The 19,696-nt window shown below is 39.1% G+C and overlaps 1 protein-coding gene across 1 annotated transcript in view; it reads left to right on the top strand.

Annotated features, from left to right (window-relative positions):
* tm7sf3 (transmembrane 7 superfamily member 3) overlaps nt 1-15,672 on the top strand; it is a 31,886-nt gene extending 16,214 nt beyond the window's left edge. The window contains exons 5-12 of the mRNA XM_034673575.1: nt 7,007-7,178; nt 7,269-7,446; nt 7,725-7,811; nt 11,189-11,269; nt 12,193-12,345; nt 12,494-12,594; nt 14,238-14,400; nt 14,489-15,672. Coding sequence (XP_034529466.1) covers nt 7,007-7,178; nt 7,269-7,446; nt 7,725-7,811; nt 11,189-11,269; nt 12,193-12,345; nt 12,494-12,594; nt 14,238-14,400; nt 14,489-14,742 — 1,189 coding nt within the window. The 3' untranslated portion in view covers nt 14,743-15,672. The remainder of the gene's footprint in view (nt 1-7,006; nt 7,179-7,268; nt 7,447-7,724; nt 7,812-11,188; nt 11,270-12,192; nt 12,346-12,493; nt 12,595-14,237; nt 14,401-14,488) is intronic.
* The last annotated feature ends 4,024 nt before the right edge of the window (nt 15,673-19,696 follow it).

Genomic DNA, 19,696 nt, shown 5'->3' with positions numbered 1-19,696 from the left:
GCACACAGGGGGTTAAAATCAGAGACCACACAATTCTCATGCTGGGTGAAATGAGTGTTGAGTGTTAAGACGTGGTTTAAGAGAAGGTAAGGTAGGGATCATCATTATAACGGAGGGGTCGTTTGTCCCACAGTGACTGCAGAGAGGACAACATCACTGCTGGTTTTCAAGCTGGTTTTAGGGAACACGAGGAACCGCTGACAATCAGACCTCAAAGACCTTAAGGTGGTGTAGACATACATGCAAGACATCAGAGATGTAGGTGAGGTGCTGAACCATTCAAAGATTGAAAATGAATTATTATAATCTGGAGACGAATACTCAAATGGACTATAAGCCGGTGAAGGAAGGACAGGATGGAGGTAACATGCTGCTGCTTACTACTGGTTCCTGTAAGACCAGCATCAGCAATCAAATGCAAACCAATGTGTTTTGAAAAATGATCCATGTCTGAAGTATTTAGCTGTGCAATAAGCAGACTAATGGTTAGTGAGTAGATTGTTGTAGTGGTGTAGAAACTCTTCAGAGGGAGCAGGACCCCAAGAAGAAACAGAGGGGTCCTGCTCCCTGCTATAACAAACCGCTCACTGTTCATTATTCCTTACAGCATGGATACAGCCCACTTGTCTCCACTACATAAATCATAAGAGAGAAAACTATTACTTGGGCTGTTATGAAACCTCTCCAGCGTGCATAACTCGTGATGAAGTCAGTTTATGGTTCATGACAGCCGTTGGTCTGAACAAATACTCGTGCCTTCGTTGATCGTGTTTCGTTTTCAGTCTGATCACTTCCAGTTAAACTTGCTTGACGTGTCTGGCTTTGTGATTTATTTTTGTAACAGGTGAGCTGGTCATATGATAACTACCACACCTTTTCTAATAATTAACAGCCAAGATGTGTTGTCCTCATGAACTGTAAGAGGAAATCGTGGATGGTGGTGATGCTGGACATTTTAGAAAACCAAAGATGATGCCTGTCAGATTTATAAAAAAAAGTTTGCCCGCTCTCCTCACACTTAGTTTTTTTGTGTATACGTTGAATTTCATGTATTTTTTCATTATTTTATTCAATTACCTTTTATTGTTACTTTATGCCCCATTGAACGCAAAATGTTGCAGGAAGTTGGATAACACCCCTACATGTTTCAGCACAAACAGATCCCTGTTATATTATTATACCATTTGATCAATTCCCTAATTATTTAAATGTACGCTACCAGTCAAAAGTTTGGAAACACCTTCTCATTCAAGGGTTTGTATTTATTTTAATGATTTTAAACACTGTAGATTAATACCAAAGACATCAAAACTATGAAAAAACATATATGGAATTATTTAATGAACAAAAAAGTGTTAAACAAAGCAGAATATGTTTTATATTTTAGATAGCCCCCTGTTTCCTTCATGACAGCTTTGCACACTCTTGGTATTCTCTCAGTCTGCTTCATGAAGTGGTCTCCTGGAATAGTTTCTAATTAACATGAGCCTTGTCAAGAGTTCTTTTGTAGAATGACTTGCCTTCTTAATGTGTTTGAGACCATCATTATCGTTTTTATTGTACATTTGTTAACATCTTCCTGCCCAGGGACCACAGATGAAAATGAACTTATAGCTAACTCTGGCTTGACAGTTTTTGTTTTGCATGGTCCCTGTCAAATAAACTAATAAATAAATAAAATCAGTTGTGTTGTTCAGAGGTAGGGTTAGTACACAATGGATAGCCCTATTTGACTACTGTTGTAATCCAGATTATGACAAAACCAGATTATTTCATAGTTTTGATGTCTTCAGTATTAATCTACAATGTTGAAAATAATTAAAATAAATAGAAATCATTGAATGAGAAGGTGTTTCCAAACTTTTGACTGGTAGTGTAAAGGTAAAAAATTTTAAATCTGACAAAAAAATGAGCTTGACACAACTCTGAAAAATGTAGAAACAATGAAAACCCACTGAAAACTATCACGTGACGCTCGTCTGCTTCTCTCATCATGACCTGTTTTTGTTAAGTGTTTTATGGCGACTGAGAGATGAACTGTAGTCTTGTGGTTAACCTCCTGCTCTGCAGACGATGTACTGAATAGTCTTTGTTTTATGTACGAGTGCTGTCATTTCCCATCTCTGTCAATCATTGCCACTCACACGCTCCACTCTACAACTGCAGTTCACACAGTGCTCAGGTAAACCACAGAATCACTAAGAATTACAACAGAAACAGGCTGTGTTAGGTTTCACTATGACCGACCGTGCACTCTTTCTCTCACACTTTCCCACTCTTGTGTCAGTTAGATGATCAATTTGTTGATTTAAATCATGCACATTAGAGACACTTGTTTGATTAAGATTAAGACAGTTTCACTTTTTCTTGTTTTTTTTATAAATAAAGTAAAAGGAGCAAAACACCCAGTCCTGGACAACTTTTTATATTAATCAGCATGACTTAAACGCTAGGGCTGCCGTGTGCTGAAAAGACATCTAAGTAGTGGCTGGCTCTCGTTCATATATACTGTGGTGGCAAACAGTTTTCGGACAACTTTCAAATTTTACACAATCTGTCATAAAATATCCATCCATCCATTTTCTTGACCGCTTATCCCATTAGGGGTCACGGGGGGCTGGAGCCTATCCCAGCACCCTTCGGGTGGATATTTGTGGAAAAATCTTTTTTGTGATTCAAGCATTTGACAAGCATAAACAAATAGAAATTATAATTTTTTGTTCATTGTTTACAAGAAAAACAAACAAAACTGTCAGTTCTCAACATTGTCGGTATCAAAGTCAACAAATGACAGAGAACGTTTTCAAAACTGAACAAAAAATAAATAAACCTGGCTGTGACTGGATTTAAACAAAATTGCATTTGAAGACCTAACAGTGATTCTCAATTCAATATTTGGTTTCTTCCTGCTACTGTTTCACCTCCTCGTAGGTAGCATCATCCTCTTTTTCATCTCCTTTTTCTTCCCCATCGTCCACCCTGGAGTTTGGGACCCAGAGACCAGAGTCTATACATCTCTTCATGTGAATCTTTGCCTCTGTTGGATCCATTTTACTTATAACCTCTTGTAGCATTCCAATGTCCTTCTCATCGAAGCAGTTCTTCATATCCTGTGGCAGGGTCTCGTTCACTTCAACTGGATCAAGCCCTCAAGGTCCGATGCGCTTTTGTCGCTCCTCTTCCTCATATTCCTTCATGGCCTTTTCTATGCGGATCTTCGCTCTGCCCCGAACCCGTGTCTTAAATGACTCCAGCTCATCATTGAAAGCATCCTGATACTGCTGATCTGCTGTCTTAATCTTGGAAAAAAATTGACGGAAGCAACCTCGTGGGTCCACCTTGAGGCTTTTTGCCAACTCCAGAATGAACCTTATTTAGGAAAGACCATAATCACAACGGAGTATCAAAACCGACAAGACAAAACAATGTGTAATAAATAAGACAACAATGAAAGCAGACAAAATAACAACACATTACAGAAGTTGTTCAAAAGCCATGACAAACAAATGTGTCTTAAGATGCTTTTTAAAAGTCACAGTGGGATCAGCACAGCACACTTGGGGCAGAAGATTGTTCCACAGAGTGTGAGCCACGAGCTCAAAGGCACGATCACCTTTAGTTTTTAGTAGGGATGCAAATTTCAAGTATTTTCCCTTATCGATCTTTGGAAATGTTAACGATCAATTATCGATTAATCAATAAAAAAACGTGAACATTTTCCATGTCAAAAACAATACCAAATCCGTTTTTTTCCCCTGGATCAAATTTTCCTTTACAACACTATGTAACTGACAGTATTAAACAGCTATGGATCATATTGAGGTGTTCAAAACATTAAACATGCTGAATATCAACGTGTGGAGCAGGCACATAATCTCCGCTGACATAAAGTCCTAAAAGTGAAGGCTCAGACTTCAACAAGGGAACTGAACAGAAACATATTTTAGACTCACAGTGTCCAGTTTTCTGTCTACTTGTTCTTATTGACAAAATTAAGCATGTGAACGTGGTCAGGTCTCAGGCAGGAGTGCAACCGAGTCATAATTAGTCCAGCGGTGGAGAAAAAAAGCAGTCGTGGAGACCTGTCACTCAGTCAGCTGATTCACATCCAAACATGCTTTGAACTTAAAACACCTCCCTGATAGCTGAACCAAATATGAGACCACATGATCCTTCCACGTGATACAAAATCGAAACAAAAAAAGTGTTCGGGTAAGTTCTTAACAATCAAGTAATCAATACTCAATTAATTGTTGGCACAGCAAGCAAGCCCTGGTCTTAGGATCTGAGGGGTCTACTGGGGATGTAAGGGTGGAGCAGGTCGGAGATATCTGATGGTGCTTGAGGATGGAGAGCTTTGTATGTTAATCTGAGGATCTTAAACTGTATTCTGAATTTGATTGGCAGCCAATGTAAAGAGACTAGGATGGGGGTGATGTGAGTTGTTTTACTGGACCTGGTTATCAGTCTAGCAGCAGAGTGTAGCAGAAGATTTATTGAGGCTGGTGAAAAGAGAATTGCAATAGTCGAGCCGTGAGGAAATGATAGCATGAACCAGCATCTCTAACTCTGTGTGTGAGACAATGGATTTCATGTTTCTTAGGTGGAAGAAGCATGAACGGGTTCAAGATTTAATGTCTTGATCAAAAAGAAATCCATGATCAAAAGTTGCACCAAGATTTCTGAGAGATTTTTTTGCAGAGGTAGAAAGAGAACCCAGGTCATCAGTAACCTTGGCCGCATTGAAGCAATTCATGGCTGGTCAACTTGCCTGCATTACCCCGCTCCCCTTGCAGTAGGTTATTTCAAATTATGCATTGTAGTTGCTCTGTAGCTTCACCTACTGTAGTTCACTTTTCACACACAAACACATAAACCTCTGCTCCGTGCTTACGATGGCATGGCTCCTTTCCCTGCCTTTCTCTCAATACATTTGCTGCTCTGTTCATCATTCTTATCAGCAACATGTTTATTGAATACCTCCATAAAACAGCATACTTTTCAGATTCTTTTCTTTTCTGTTTTTTGTCTAATGATGTTGTGTTTTCTAACGATTAAAAAGAATGTGGTTCTGAATGCCAGCAGCATCACTTACAACCTTTTTAAACAGCAGGATAAGTAGGTCCACAGGAGGAAGGGCCTTAACCAGAGCGTTCATAGGAAGGACTCACATATGGATGTCTCTGCAAGATGTGTTTCTGAACTTGCAACAGTAACACTAGAGCTACAGTGTGACAGGAGATGGTCCGCATATAAATCCATGTTGTCATTCAGATAAAACAACAGCAACAAAAAGAAAAGCCAAGTAGTGTCCAGTCATCTGCTTTCATCATGTTTACAAAGCTACAGCAGACAGTTGAATGCTAACTCGGGTCAAGAGTTACATTTTCTTGTTTATTGGTGAGAGTTTATATCACTGCATGCAGATTATGGAAGAACAACTATTTCAGCAAAGAGGTGACTGTTTCATACACCACAGATCCTCTCAACGCGGCAAATCAGTCCCCTCTATTAGGGCAACAACTGCTGGAACTCATTACAGAGTGAAATCAGAGAGTGCTGCAGCTTTGCTGAATTTAAGTTGGGGATGAAATCATGGCTGAAATCAACCCAATCATGCACTCATCACACTTAAATATAATTAACTTTATAGTTTAGTGCTTTTAGCTTTTTACATTTTATTATTGTGTTGATCATTTTGATGTAAATGTATCCCTGTTGTTGTAACATGGTTATATAATATTGTGTAGCTGTTTAGATTATGTACTGTTTGTTAGAGATGCACCGGAATGAAAATTCTTGGACGAAACCAAAAACCGAAAATGAGGAAACCAAGGCCGAAAACTGAAAACCGAAACACCGAAATAAATTATTATGCCAATTATAAGTACCATTGCATTTATGGCCCTGACTGTGTACTAACCTCACTAAAATCAAGGATCTCATGGAACATATCAGACAACAAGGGTGCATGACCCTCATCTGGTTCAGAGAGACCAGTCCTTTTTTCTGCGCTCTGTTCTCCTTCCTGCTCTTCTCCTGGATAATTTCTGGTGTGCACTGCTTTATTCCAACATCCAAGTAATGATCTTTATAACGCAGATCAAGTACAGTTGCGATGAAGTGCAGAGGATCTGAATAGATCTCAGTGAAACATGTTTTCGGTGATAAAAGTATTTCTGCGAAAACCGAAAATACACTTTGGGACCATTTTCGGTCGGAAATTCTTGCGGTTTATCCCTACTGTTTACAATTTGTAAAGACATACAAATGATAACAGTTACAGAAATGTTAAGATTATATTCGACAAGTCAGGGAGTGGAGATACATCTTAGACGAAAACTTAAATAAAGGAGGTGCAGAAAGAAAAGATGAAATAAAGAATGAAATAACAGAATTGCAAAAAATGACCTGGAATAAAAAGAATAGTTGATAAAACAAAACAAAAAGAATAAAAATAAAAGTTTAATTGAAAAGAATGATTATCTGAATGTTGGAATAGTAATGATGGTGAAGTTCTGTTTAGTTGAGCCATTCCATAATTACATTGATTTGGCTAAAAATGCACTGAACTGAGTCCCCAGATAAGACTTTAATTTACTGAATATTTCAGCAGCAGTTTTTGTTTAAGAGCTCAAAAAAGGGTAACGCAAAAAATATAAATGTTTGCTTTTCATCTTTCAATACTGTCACAAATCACACAGCTGTGGCAACAAATCTCTTTAAGATTTACATGAACTAAGAGAAAAGAAGGGAAACCCACCCGCCATCCTGCTCAAATCCCACAGACTTGATTGGTGTCATTTTTAAAGAGCGTATACTCCGATTACAACGGATTCTCAACTAAACAAAAGCTGCACATCAAAATCTTGGATATCAAGACTGAAACATATAAAAGATATATATATCTCTATTCATTTTATAATGTGATCTTTTCTGTCATTAATTGATTCAAATGAAAATGTTCTCTCTTTGACACATCCTGCTTCTCCTCTCTCTCTGTCAGGGGTGAAGATCCTCCACCCTGTGATGAATCCACAGAGCCCAGCACACGCTGGCGCCTGCAGTACGACATCTACCAGTACTTCCTGCCTGAGAACGACCTATCAGAACGCAGCCTTTTCAGCAGCGTCCAGGAGGTTGCGGACATCAACGGCATGGTGCAGAATGGCAAGCGGGTGTGTGACAGAAAAGATTGCACGCTGTTAGATGTTTGTTTTCTATGTGGAGATGTTCACTGTGACACATGACTGTTCATCTGTCTGCAGGTGATGACGCTGTTCTCACCAGATGTTAGCTCTGCGGTCTTTAACTCCATTCCCGGTCAGGGCGTCATCTACTCGGTCATAGTCAGAGACCCTCTGCTGAACACCTCGGCCTCCTACGTCCCCGTCCACACCTACGCCTGCAGCTTCGCCTCCGCTCTGGATGGGTGCCAAACCCTTGGTGAGCTTCTTTCTGCTTTAAACACTATGCCTGCTACATAATCAGATTGTTTGTAATCTTATATTTGTCGGATTTGTTAACCTTGTGGAAACAGAACAGAGAGTATTTTCTGTGTGTTGTGTCAGCTCCTGATAAATGACTCCCCTCGTTCAGAAGGAGCAAGACGCTTATTGCAAAGGCAGGAAATGCTATTAGAGAAAGTTTGACCTCTAGCCTCTTTGCTTTGAACACATTTGATTATTCAAATATATCTTCTGAAATCTGATTATTGTTTGCAGGAAAAATCTCTACAAAGGTTTTCTTCACCATCACTGGCCTGGCAGGCCTGTTTGTTTGCTTCTTTGGACATCGGTTCTTTAAAATCGGTGAGAAGTTTGACATTATTTACATTCTCTTATTGTCATATTGTTTTATTTTTAGAGTGTTACTCAAGTTCATATTAATGCAAAAAGGCAGCCGACAATGTATTGTATGTATGATGTATTATTTTGAAGGACAAAGAGTGTTATTGTACGAGGAATCATAGCATTCAAACATTTTTACAACATCTCTGGCCCCATAGAGGACATCCACCACGAACAGTGCATCCGTGATTTCTGGGTTTCCATTCCAATTTCTTTTCCATGCCCAGTTCCAAGGTTTTGTACATAGTAAGTTTTCTTGCACAGATAGAGGTTGGCATCACCTTTCCACAGGAACATGCTCCCTCAGTTTGACTGAGTGGCAAAATATCCTGCAACATAAACTGATGAACATCTGCTTCAATGAAGGGCATTTGGAAGACACAATGATTCCTTGACACTGACAAGAAATTGTACTCCTGGCATTTATATGTACAGTATATACCTGATTTCAAAGCTGTGCTCAAAAGCAAGTACAAGTAAACAAAGCAAAGCCTGAACGCAAACAAAAGCTCTGACTCTCAGTTGATCTTTAAGACAGGTGTAGCGATTTACAAAGAGCCAAAAGCTGCTGAGAGGCTGAGGTTGGGCCTATTAAAGTGTCTGACGCGCTAAAAGCAAAAATCACTGATGTGCAAAAAAGTAAGTTTAACCTTTCATTAATGAAAAAGATAATAAACTCATGATAAAGTGCACAAACAGATGATTACAGTAATCAAAAGAAAATAGTGAAAATAGAGAAAAACAAAAGTACAGAGACCCAGCTCACCCCCTCTCTCCACTCCAAACAAAAGAAAACAGGTGGTCTAAATGAACTGAATATCCCCGTCCCTAACACATGACCCATTAATAACCTAATTAACTGACCCCACAATAAACCAATCAAAGAATCAAACAACAAAAATAACACCACAAAAAATATACAAACAATAACCTCAATAATAAGTTCATCACACAACACGGGTTTCCTTTTTCAATGCCCTCTTGTGTTTTTGCAGCATTCAGCTAACACTGAGTGCATGCTTCCTGTCACTAAGTGGGTGTAAGTGCAAAGACCGCTGCTACCTGTGATGTGCTGTTCTCACCCTTTAGTTAGTCTCAGAGCTAGGTGTTGTTAGTTGCATTGGTCTCTAAAGCAAGCACAGTCATACATTCCCAAAACAATCAATCAGACTTTATTTATAAAGCACTTTTCATACAATGACATTGTAACACAAAGTGCTGTACATAAAAACAACTTAAAATAGAATAAATAAAAATAAAAGACACATAAAAATAAAAAGACCCCCCATCAGAATCCCAACCCAAGCCCAGACCCCAAACCCATCCCAAAATCCTAAGGTTAAGAACACAATATATGCAACAACAATAATAATAATAATAATAATAATAACAATAACAATAACAATAACAATAATAATAATAATAATAATAATAAAGATAAATAAATAAATGAAAAATAAAAAAGAAGTTTCTGAACGAACTGAGGAAACGCTCTCATGATATCTTAATGACATGTTAAAACTCAACACAGGAAATTAAACTCACCAAAATAAAATACATTTCTAAGATAATAAAACACTAGAATATTAAACCATTAAAATAAAATAAGATGCTATACCTAAAATAAATACATGAATAAAATAAAATAAAAAGAGACTAATATTTGAACAAGATAATAAAGAAAGAAAGAAAGAAAGAAAGAAAGAAAGAAAGAAAGAAAGAAAGAAAGAAAGAAAGAAAGAAAGAAAGAAAGAAAGAAAGAAAGAAAGAAAGAAAGGTGAAATAAAACTGTTAAAAGAATAAAACTGATTTAAGGTAGGGTGTTCCAAATGTGTGGGCCATGGTCATAAAAGCTGCCTCACCATGTTTGTTTGTTCTAACTTTTGGTACCATTAAAAGTCAACTACACACAAGACCTGAGGGCTCTCACTGGCTCATATGATAAAATCAAATCTGATAAATAAGAAGGACCAAGACCATTAAGAGATTTAAAAACCAATAAAATAATCTTAACATCTAAAAGATACTGGAAGCCAATGCAGAGACACTAAAATTGGTGTACTGTGGGCTCTCTTTTTGTTCTTTTCAGCATTTTACCGATACAAATGAAACATAACTGCACAATAAAAAGTTATCTGGAATCAATAATCAAAAGCTGAATAATGGGCCTAAATAAAGAATCCAAGAGGGGTGGTCATGAATCATGGCTGTATACCCTGGAACTCAGAGAAAAACAGCTTACAGTGCTTACAATAAGCAGTCCTGATTAAATGTACTTGTTGTAGGAATGAGATTTACTTCCCTGAAGAAAGAAGTTAATCTGAGGCAAATGCATTTCTTTGACAAACTCATTTGCAAGTCAAACAGCATCCTGGGGATGTAACAGAATTATTCAACAGTTCAAATGACTCATGGTGAGTTCCCATGATGAGAAAACTCTGCTGTCTTTGTTCTTGAGGTCTATAGAGAACCCATGATTGCTGAGCTGTGGTGTAAGATTAAAAAGAGAACTGTGCAGTCTTAATTTGAGCAGAGATGAAAAGGATAAGATGCTTGGAATAAGAAGTTGTGACTCTGATGAAGCACTTTGATACTTGTCACAGTTGATCAAACAGCTTCATAATTCTGCTAATTCCACTTTGAGACATTGAGTTATTCAGAATCAGTTATGAAACCTCAGTAACAAGCTATACTATCCTAGTAATGTAACTTCAGACGTTAAATAAGCTTACAGCAAGTGGCATGCTTTAACATTCCTGCTGAGAGTCAGCGTTATGTTGTTCAGTATTAAAGAAAGAGCTCTTATAGACTTGTGTTGTAGTTCTTTTTTCTCGTCTTTCTCAAAGCACAGAGGCAGCAGACGATCCATAAAGAAACAGTAAGGATTAGTGTAGGTCAGAGGTCGTGCTCACACGTCAGAACCTTTCATAAACTGTCTTAAGTGGCAACAAAGCTGTGACGTCGTTCTGAGGAGGTGTGGAGGTCTTGAACTAATACTGTGATGTCTTCTTTTGAAAGAATGAATATGATAAACTGAGCTATCTGGGTGCGGCGCTGGCCTTCCTCACATGATGCAGAAATGTATTTGTTCCAATCAGAACCCATGACTGTGATCTGCCGCCCCTCCCCGTAGATCTGATAAATCAGAAAGTGATGGGGTCAGAGGATACGATACAGCGTGTTTGCCTCCAATGCAAATGCTTTATCTTGCAGCATGTGGTTTCAAACGCACCCATCAGCTGATTTTTCAGGAGCATTAGCGATGTTTGTGCAAACATGTCTGACCTGGTTTGATCAAACTTTTATTTCCTGTGTTCTTGTTTGTTTGTGTGCTGCAGAGCTGTTCTGCATGGGGTTCAGCTTCGCAGCGTTTTTCTCCTTCGTGCTGATCACAAGGACAACAAAACTGGACTATGACAGTAAGTTATCTTTTAAGGCATTTATTTGTTTCATAAAGTCTCTGCACCTTTCCCAAACCAGAGCCTCTCTACTCACGCTCCATCTTGAACTCCAACTGAAGTAACATCCACAGCCAAATGAAGCGCCCCTCATTAACCCTTCATAAATCATTCTTTATGTATTTATTTTGGTGCCTTGGTCCACAGTATCCTGAAACATCTTGAGTCCTCTGCCTTCCTGCCCCTTCTTCCTCCAAAGATCCACAGGGGATAGAAAAGGGTAAAAACACCCTGAGCTGTCCCACCAGGCTCAAGAATCACCTTGCTACCTTGCCCCCTTCATAAATCATATACAGGGGCAAGTTTTGAGACATACTTCCCTCTAGTTTACAGCGAGACAGACTCGACATAACCCCTCCACATGATGAGAAAGTCTCTGTTTCTTCTTCTGTGGTATTTCTCTCTTGTAAGCATCCTGAGATTCAATCTGGTGTTTATCAGGTGCTTGTTTTTGAAGCTAGTAAAAAAAAACACTTCATGATGAAACAAATGTGTGTTGTTTTCAGAACTAGAAAATGGTTTCTTAAATCCTGAATATTTTGTAAATGTTTCTGTTTTTAAAAATGTATGAAACTATAATTTTTCATGATATTGAAATCAGCTTACATTTGTACATAATAACGCATCTCCCACAACACACAGTTAACGAGGTTACACCTGTGCAGTAAGTCAGCATCATGCAGATCTACTGTTGGAGTGTTTAATAAGCCCCTCCCACTCCACACAGTGTTTTAGATGGCACTTAGATGATGGATCGTCCCCATGATCACAGAGTGAGAGAGGGTTTAGGCATCAGGTGAATTGAAAAGGACACCCTGTGTGTAAATATTAAAACTGCTGCCCCAACAGTGAAACTCCTCTCGTCTCTCTCTCTCCCTCTCCAGTCTGTCTGGCGTTGTCAGCAGTGATCGGCGTGGTGGGCGGGGTCCTCCTCGTAATGAGCTGGTGGCGTTTTGGTTCGGTCATGGCCTGCATCGTCGTGGTTGGTCTGATGCTTGGTTTCCTCCTCGCTGCCACCATCCTCTTCACTCCTCTTGGTAAGAAGAATCCTCTTCCCTGTCCTTCAGACAACTGTTAGTTTGTGATTTCTGGTTCTTACATGCTGGAGATAACATCCAGTCATGGTCACATTTACATTTCAGTGTATGTTCTAAATACTTTGTATGTTCTGTTTGTGTTGTTCAGGGGACCTTGACGTGTTCAGGCACTCTGACGTGGTTTTCTGGGTGACGTTCTGCTGCATCATGGTCATCGTCCCGCTCTTCTTTGTGCGTTGGCCAAGAGAGGTAACTGATTTCACACTTACACCCACACACTGTGGTTTGCTTACAGCTGAAGCTCTTTGAAGCTCTGGCGCCCTCTAGTGGAAGTATCAAAATAACACTGATTTTTAGTGAAGGTTATTTAGAGCATCTTTGTGTTCTTTTTGTCTCTCTGTGGCAACAGTGCTTGTCTTTTGGGGAGTTTCAAATCTCTCTCCATAGTCTGTTGATTCACCAGGGGTCCCCTAAGGTCTTTGGGAAAAATTACACAACCAGTCAACAACTCCTCATTCAATTATGTAGTTTCATTTATTTTGAATATTTTCAACATTGTAGATTAATACTGAAGACATCAAAACTATGAAATAATCTGGTTTTGTCATAATCTGGATTACAACAGTAGTTAAATAGGGCTATCCATTGTGTACCAACCCTACCTCTGAACAACACAACTGATGGTCTCAAACACATTAAGAAGGCAAGTCATTCTACAAATGAACTCTTGACAAGGCTCATGTTAATTAGAAACCATTCCAGGAGACCACTTCATGAAGCAGACTGAGAGAATACCAAGAGTGTGCAAAGCTGATCTAAAATATAAAACATATTCTGATTTAACACTTTTTGTTCATTCAATAATTCCATATATGTTCTTTCATAGTTTTGATATCTTCAGTATTAATCTACAGTGTTTACAATAATTAAAATAAATACAAACCCTTGAATGAGAAGGTGTTTTCAAACATTTGACTGGTAGTGTATATGAACCTTCCTGTAAAGCATCAGATCTAAATGTTATCTTCTTTGTTTATCTGCACTCAAACAGGAATGTAACATTTCAAACAGAAGCCAAACTAAGGTTTAATGAGGCTGCTGTGCTTGAAGGTTTCTTGCCTTTTTTGATTTCACTAGATACCTGCCAACTTCACAGAGATAAGACTCAAGCAGGTCACTGTGCCTTGATAAGAAATAGAGCAAAAATAGAAAAGTAAGCAAGCAAATATAATATTCTTAATTAAATTACAGAAATACAGGTCACTTGTATTTTTGTAATTTGTGTAGCTCTCTGTATTTTCTTGACATAAATGTTGCTTTAGGAAAAAACACAACTGTAAACAGATGCAGAATCAGAAATACTTTATTTTTCCCGGGGATGGAAATTCGGTCATTACAGAGCTCTTGTAAACAGTATGTAAGAAAGTCAAAATATTAATAGAAGAAGGAAGAAAAATAAGATATAAATCAGAGTAAAGTAAAATAAGATAAAGATCAAATAAAATAGAATAAAATTAAATAAAATTAAAATAAGTCAAGTTAAATTAAATTAAATTAAATTAAATTAGATAAAGCTATAATAATAAAGTATATACAGAAGCGCAGAATGGTTATAATTACCTATGTACAAAAGTGCTGGGAATGAAGGAGATATATATATACAAGGATGTTAAGGTGGTAAGGATATTGCAGTTGTTGTACAGTTAAAATGTGTTCAAGATTTAGCCTCATGTTGAAATATCGTCCCGTGAATTTCCCCCACTCCATCACTCTGCAGTATCTCAGTGATTTTATTTATACTTTACCAAATTCTAGATTAAAAACCATGAAAAAAGCCACATGATCTTCATCAGTCAGCCTCAGAGTGATGTGTTTTGTTTCTTTGTTAACAGGGGAACATCATTACGTGCGGTGTTGTCGGTGCTTACGCTGTCATTCTGGCCATAAACGCCTACATCTACACCAGCCTCTCCTACATCGCTCTGAACATCCTCAAACGCTTCCTCAACAACAACTTCAGCGCTGTGTTCACTGACGTGCCCTTCCAAGTTATAGGTGAGTTACATCTCAACATGTCTATGCAGCTCAAACCTGGTATGTTGTCTCAATGACACCTTCCTGACTCCTCCCCCTTCTCACTCAGACTACGTCATGATCACGGTGTGGGTGGTCCTTGGCATTGGGGGTATCGTCTTGCAGCTCTACCGGGAGCGCTCTCGTCCGTTCTTCCCTCCCAGCCCGTATCTCATGTGGCTGCAGGACCGCGAGCGCCGCAGAACCAACGTCCTCGATCCAAGCCATCATTTCCCCCCGCTGCCGAACCGCATCATGGCCCGAGCACGGCAGCTCACCAAGAGGAGCGATGCAGCCGGAGAACACACACCTCTGCTACTTTAAAGCACACACACGCACAGCGTCTCTGTGTTCAGGCAGATTGTTACAGGTACTGTTCAGATCCTCTCTGGGATACATTTTTGGCCTCCTTGAGGAGACTCAGACCACCAAGTGACAAGGAACCCAGAGAGACTTTTGTGGTCTGTAGAGATGCATTACCTCATCATCGTTGCTGGGACTTGACCTAAGATCAGCTGATTGAGCTTCAGAAGACAAGCAGCACTGAGGGGATTAAATCACTGACACTTCAGGTGCATGGGGATTTTTAAACCTTTTGTACCAAGACTGAAAGCCACTTTTTTTTTAACACTTAAAAGACATTTGAGTAATCACAGAATCTTACAAAGAAGAACTGAAGAATGTTCTCTGAATGTGTTTTTCAATAACTCATGTGCTTCATGGTGTCTGTCTGATGCATCTGCTCCTTTTACTGTTTGCACTAAATCCACAAACTACTAAAGCTTACAGAGTGAGGCATTTTACCTTCATTAATACAGAAAATGAATAACTGATGATGTTCTGTTTGTCCATGGACTGTTTAGGAGAAGTGGGCGGAGCTTGAGGGTCTGAAAAGTGCAGCCAGTGTGGACCTGAGAGTAGAGTGCAGAGGTTTGATTGTATGACAGCACAGCACAGGCTGTATAAAACATGGACGTGGTCTCAGGAACGTCACTACTTGGTTTCTGAGGAGGCGTGATGAAGTGCAGAGAGAGCAAACTGGAAATGCTGACTCCAATCTAAAAAGGACAGAGGTGGATTTTAGACCTTAGCCCAGCCGCTTTGCAAGACTATGACGCATCCACCTGTCAGTCAAGTCAGCCACGACCCTAACGAAGACTAATAATGCATAACTCTTAGCCTAATATATGAGTTATGTAAAAATGTACCCCAGGACAGTTGTTATGAATAAAGAAACGCGGTATAGAGACAAAACCACTTCTTTGAATCAGGCTGTGAACATGTTAGATTCTGTTATCAGCTTTAAATATGGTGGACACTCTGGGAACTGCAGCTTTTGCATCTGCTTTATATTTCAACACCAGATTAGATCTCAGTTAACATTTATCTTGCATTTTTATGGGCTTAATCTCTTGTTTTATTTCTTTTTTTAAAACAGCAGAATGTTCAGTCTTCATATCATGTTTGCAGTTATAGAAAACAAACAACGATGCAGGATATTTCTTGGATGTAGGATGTGGTTGCAAAAAAACAAGATAAATGGAAAAACCTGAGGCTTCAAAAGTGTCATTCACAAACCAATGAGTGACGCAAACGAGTTTGAATCCACTTTTCATATACAGTCTATGATTCTGTCTCACAGCTGGCATCTTTAAAAGTTTATCACATGCTTGTTTCTGTTGATTTTTTTATTAACAACACTCAACCAGACTTCTGATGAACCCATAGGGAACCTTAAAGCTGATTCAAAACTAAAATCTAACAAATCAAATCAACGTGATGATTGTGTTTAGACTAACCTCTTAATGTTAATCCCTTAAGATTTGATATTGAATGAGCGTACATGGTGGAGCGCCCAGGTCAGTAATGTGAGGATGTAGGAGATGAAGTAGAAACACAAACTCATCAATCAGTTCAAACAAAACAAATTCTCTCTTGCTAACTTGTATGTTTGTGATCAGACTAAAGTCAGGTCAGTTTTTTGTAATTTGCACACTGAATTTTAATGTATTTAATTTTTTAGGCTTCTGTGTTGATGATTGTTAATCTCATGAATGTTCTTTTTAACTCTGTGTGCCAGGACTCTTCTCAGGGTTTCACGCTCAGCTTTTAGACACTGATGCACTGAGTCAGCTGAAGAAACCTTCATTTTTACACCCGTGCATGTCTGTTTTTTATTCTACCACTGAACCTTTCTGGTCTCACCGCCTTTGTAAAGAGTCCAGATCAACATGCACTCATGAGGTCAAATGTAATTTTTAAATTAACATGTTTTGATATTTAATAAATGCCGACAGGTAAAAACCCGCCTCCTTTTCTGTCCTGAGGACATGCTGAGATGACAAAGAAACATATGCATGCATTTATTTCTGCTACTCCTCTTAAAGCTGTGACATGTATCACTATAATCTACAATGTTGGTTGATCTGAGAAACTGCAGGTCGCCCAGGTCGTTATTGTAAATGAGAATTGGTTCTCAATTGACTTACCTGGTAAAATAAAGGTTAAATAAAAAAATGTAGATTTAAAAAAAGGATGGATAATTAAACATTTTTAGGTTATATTTTGGCTTTTATTTCTTTAATTAGAAGATACATCCATCCATCCATGTTCTTTCGCTTATACGGGTCGGGTCATGGAGGTAGCAGTCCAAGCAAATCGACCAAGAAATCCCTCTCCCCAGCAACACTTTCCAGCTCCTCCTTGGGAATCCAGAGGCGATCCCAGACCAGGTGGGAGATATAATCCCTCCACCGAGTTCTGGGTCTACCTCTGGGCCCTCTCCCTGTTGGATGTGACCGGAACACCTCTGAAGGGAGGTGGCCAGGAGGCACCCTTATCAGATGCCCGAACCACCTCAGGTGACTCCTTTCGACACAAAGGAGTCAGTAATTAGAAGATGTGACAGTGAATAAAGCAGGAGACCGGGAGAGAGTGGGGAAATGATGTGGTAGAGGGCTGCAGGTAGGAATCAAACTCAGGCCACCCTCTTTGAGGACTAGCCTCTGTACATGGAGCGTGTAGTTTAACCACCAGGCCAAGCATACGCTCCAATTAATATATATTTTATTGTACGGCTGGTTTGCTTAGTTGAAAGTCAGCTTGTTAGCAACAGCAGCCTTTAACATATGTTTCTGCAGACCTTATGAATTGAAATCTACTGTGGTATGCAATCTTTTACGCTCTGTTTTTGGTCTCCACCAATCCTCAAAGAAATACATACTGTTAAATGGTCTTTGTGTTGGTAGAAGGTAGCACTCATCGTGTTGTTAAACAGCTGCTATCTGTGTCTAGACTTGACCGTGTTGCAAAGCGGTCACAGATATCTGCATAAAGAAGCAAAAAACGAAAAAGCTCTGTGCGGCTAACGGGAGCTGCAGAGGTTGATGATAGTTTCTTTGTGAGTTTTGCAACTTGAATCAACGTCCTCTATAATTATTTGAGCAATTAATAAAACAAAACAAAGCTGTCCATGTTTTTCTATGCCTACATATTTACTAAGGTTTTACCTTCATTCACTCAAAAGAAGGGGATTACAGCCTGCTTCAGAGCTTGGTGTTCAGAGATGTTGTTCTTGGTGCGGCTGATTCGATCTGCTGTAGGCTCAATTAACAACAGCTGATTCCACTCAAGCTAATTTCTCTCTATCTCTCTCTCTCTCTCTCTCTCTCTCTCTCTCTCTCTCTCTCTGGATAAGATGTCAGCGTGATAAATGAAATAAACTGATGGAGAACAAATGGTTGTCTTTTGTCAAGTCTTTATTACCAACACTCTTTGCAAAGAGGGAGAAACAGTAACAACGAGTGATCTCCTGAGTCGTGGTCAGGCTTCTACCAAGAAAATGATGGGTTAGCACAGGGTATATTAAAGCACAAAATAGGTGTGGTACATGTCAGAAACTCTCCCACAAAAGGTAAAGTCTTCTAGTCTAACAGAGATCATTGGCTGAGTGAAACAGGATACATGAGTGAAGCAAACAAGAATGTAAACACATGAAACCTAGCTCTTATCAGACAGGAGACATCTCTCTCTATGTGACCTTGGAGACATCTCACTGTGGTACCTGGAAAATTGCACTTAGACAGTTTTGTATCACAATCAGACACAAGCATCTAGAAGAGCAGTTAACACAGTCATTTTTGACCACCCCACCCACCCACCTACCTACCTACCTACCTACCTACCTACCTACCTACCTACCTACCTACCTACCTACCTACCTACCTACCTACCTACCTACCTACCTACCTACCTACCTACCTACCTACCTACCTACCTACCTACCTACCTACCTACCTACCTACCTACCTACCTACCTACCTACCTACCTACCTACCTACCTACCTACCTACCTACCTACCTACCTACCAATCTATCAATGGGTGGATCCCAAAGCTCTAAAGTTCCATCCTCACATCCTCCACTTGCGTCGTTCACTTGCATCCATCTATCTTCATTTGAACTAACTGAACCTTCATGCAGTATGACTTTGAATATACTAGAGGGCAGCAGAGTTTAACCTCATTGTTTTCCCTGCAGAGAGACAAACCAGAGATCTGTTATTCTGACTGTTCAGACCACTGCTCGGGTTAAAGATGCTTAGAACTGTTTTTTGAAAGGTAGTGTGGCCATTGGGCACACATTTCATTAAGGTGGGGTCAGACTGAGTCTTATCCTGTCTTGGTGTTGGGTCTCTGTTCATTATTTGACATAGAGTGGTCTAGACCTCCTATGTTTGTAAAAGTGTCTTGAGATAACGTTTGTTGTGATTTGGCGCTATACAAATAAAGATTGATTGATTGATTGATTGAAATGTAAAAACATATTTGAACAAAATGTCTTATTTTAATGATTTCTTTATCATAACAGACTCCAGAAGGTGTTACATATGACAGCTGTTTTCAAACCTTTTAAATTTTAATAGACCTTAAATCAGATGTTTAATGTTTGAATGATCTAAAAAACATTATTTTATTCACATTCAAAAAACATGTATCGTGTCTGTACTCTTTTTAGTGATGGGCAAGTTTGATATTTTTAAAATGCTGTCAGAGATGAATGATTCTTTTGTGTATTATTGCACTTCTAACAAAAACAGGCTGGGTTATATCGTCAAAGTCTGCTGTAAGATTGTTGGTGCTAATCTTAATGATCTTGGCCATCTTAATCAAGTGAGAGCCACTCAGAAGGCAAAGGCCATCCTTTAAGACCCTCACCACCCCCTTTATTCAGAGTTTAGACTCTTGCCAACAGGGAGGAGGTTCACTTCTTCTAGGAG

This window comes from Notolabrus celidotus, chromosome 21 (genome assembly GCF_009762535.1).
Source record: "Notolabrus celidotus isolate fNotCel1 chromosome 21, fNotCel1.pri, whole genome shotgun sequence".
NCBI lineage: Eukaryota > Metazoa > Chordata > Actinopteri > Labriformes > Labridae > Notolabrus > Notolabrus celidotus.
Note: the sequence above shows the minus strand (reverse complement) of the source record. Positions and strands in the feature narration are given on the sequence as shown.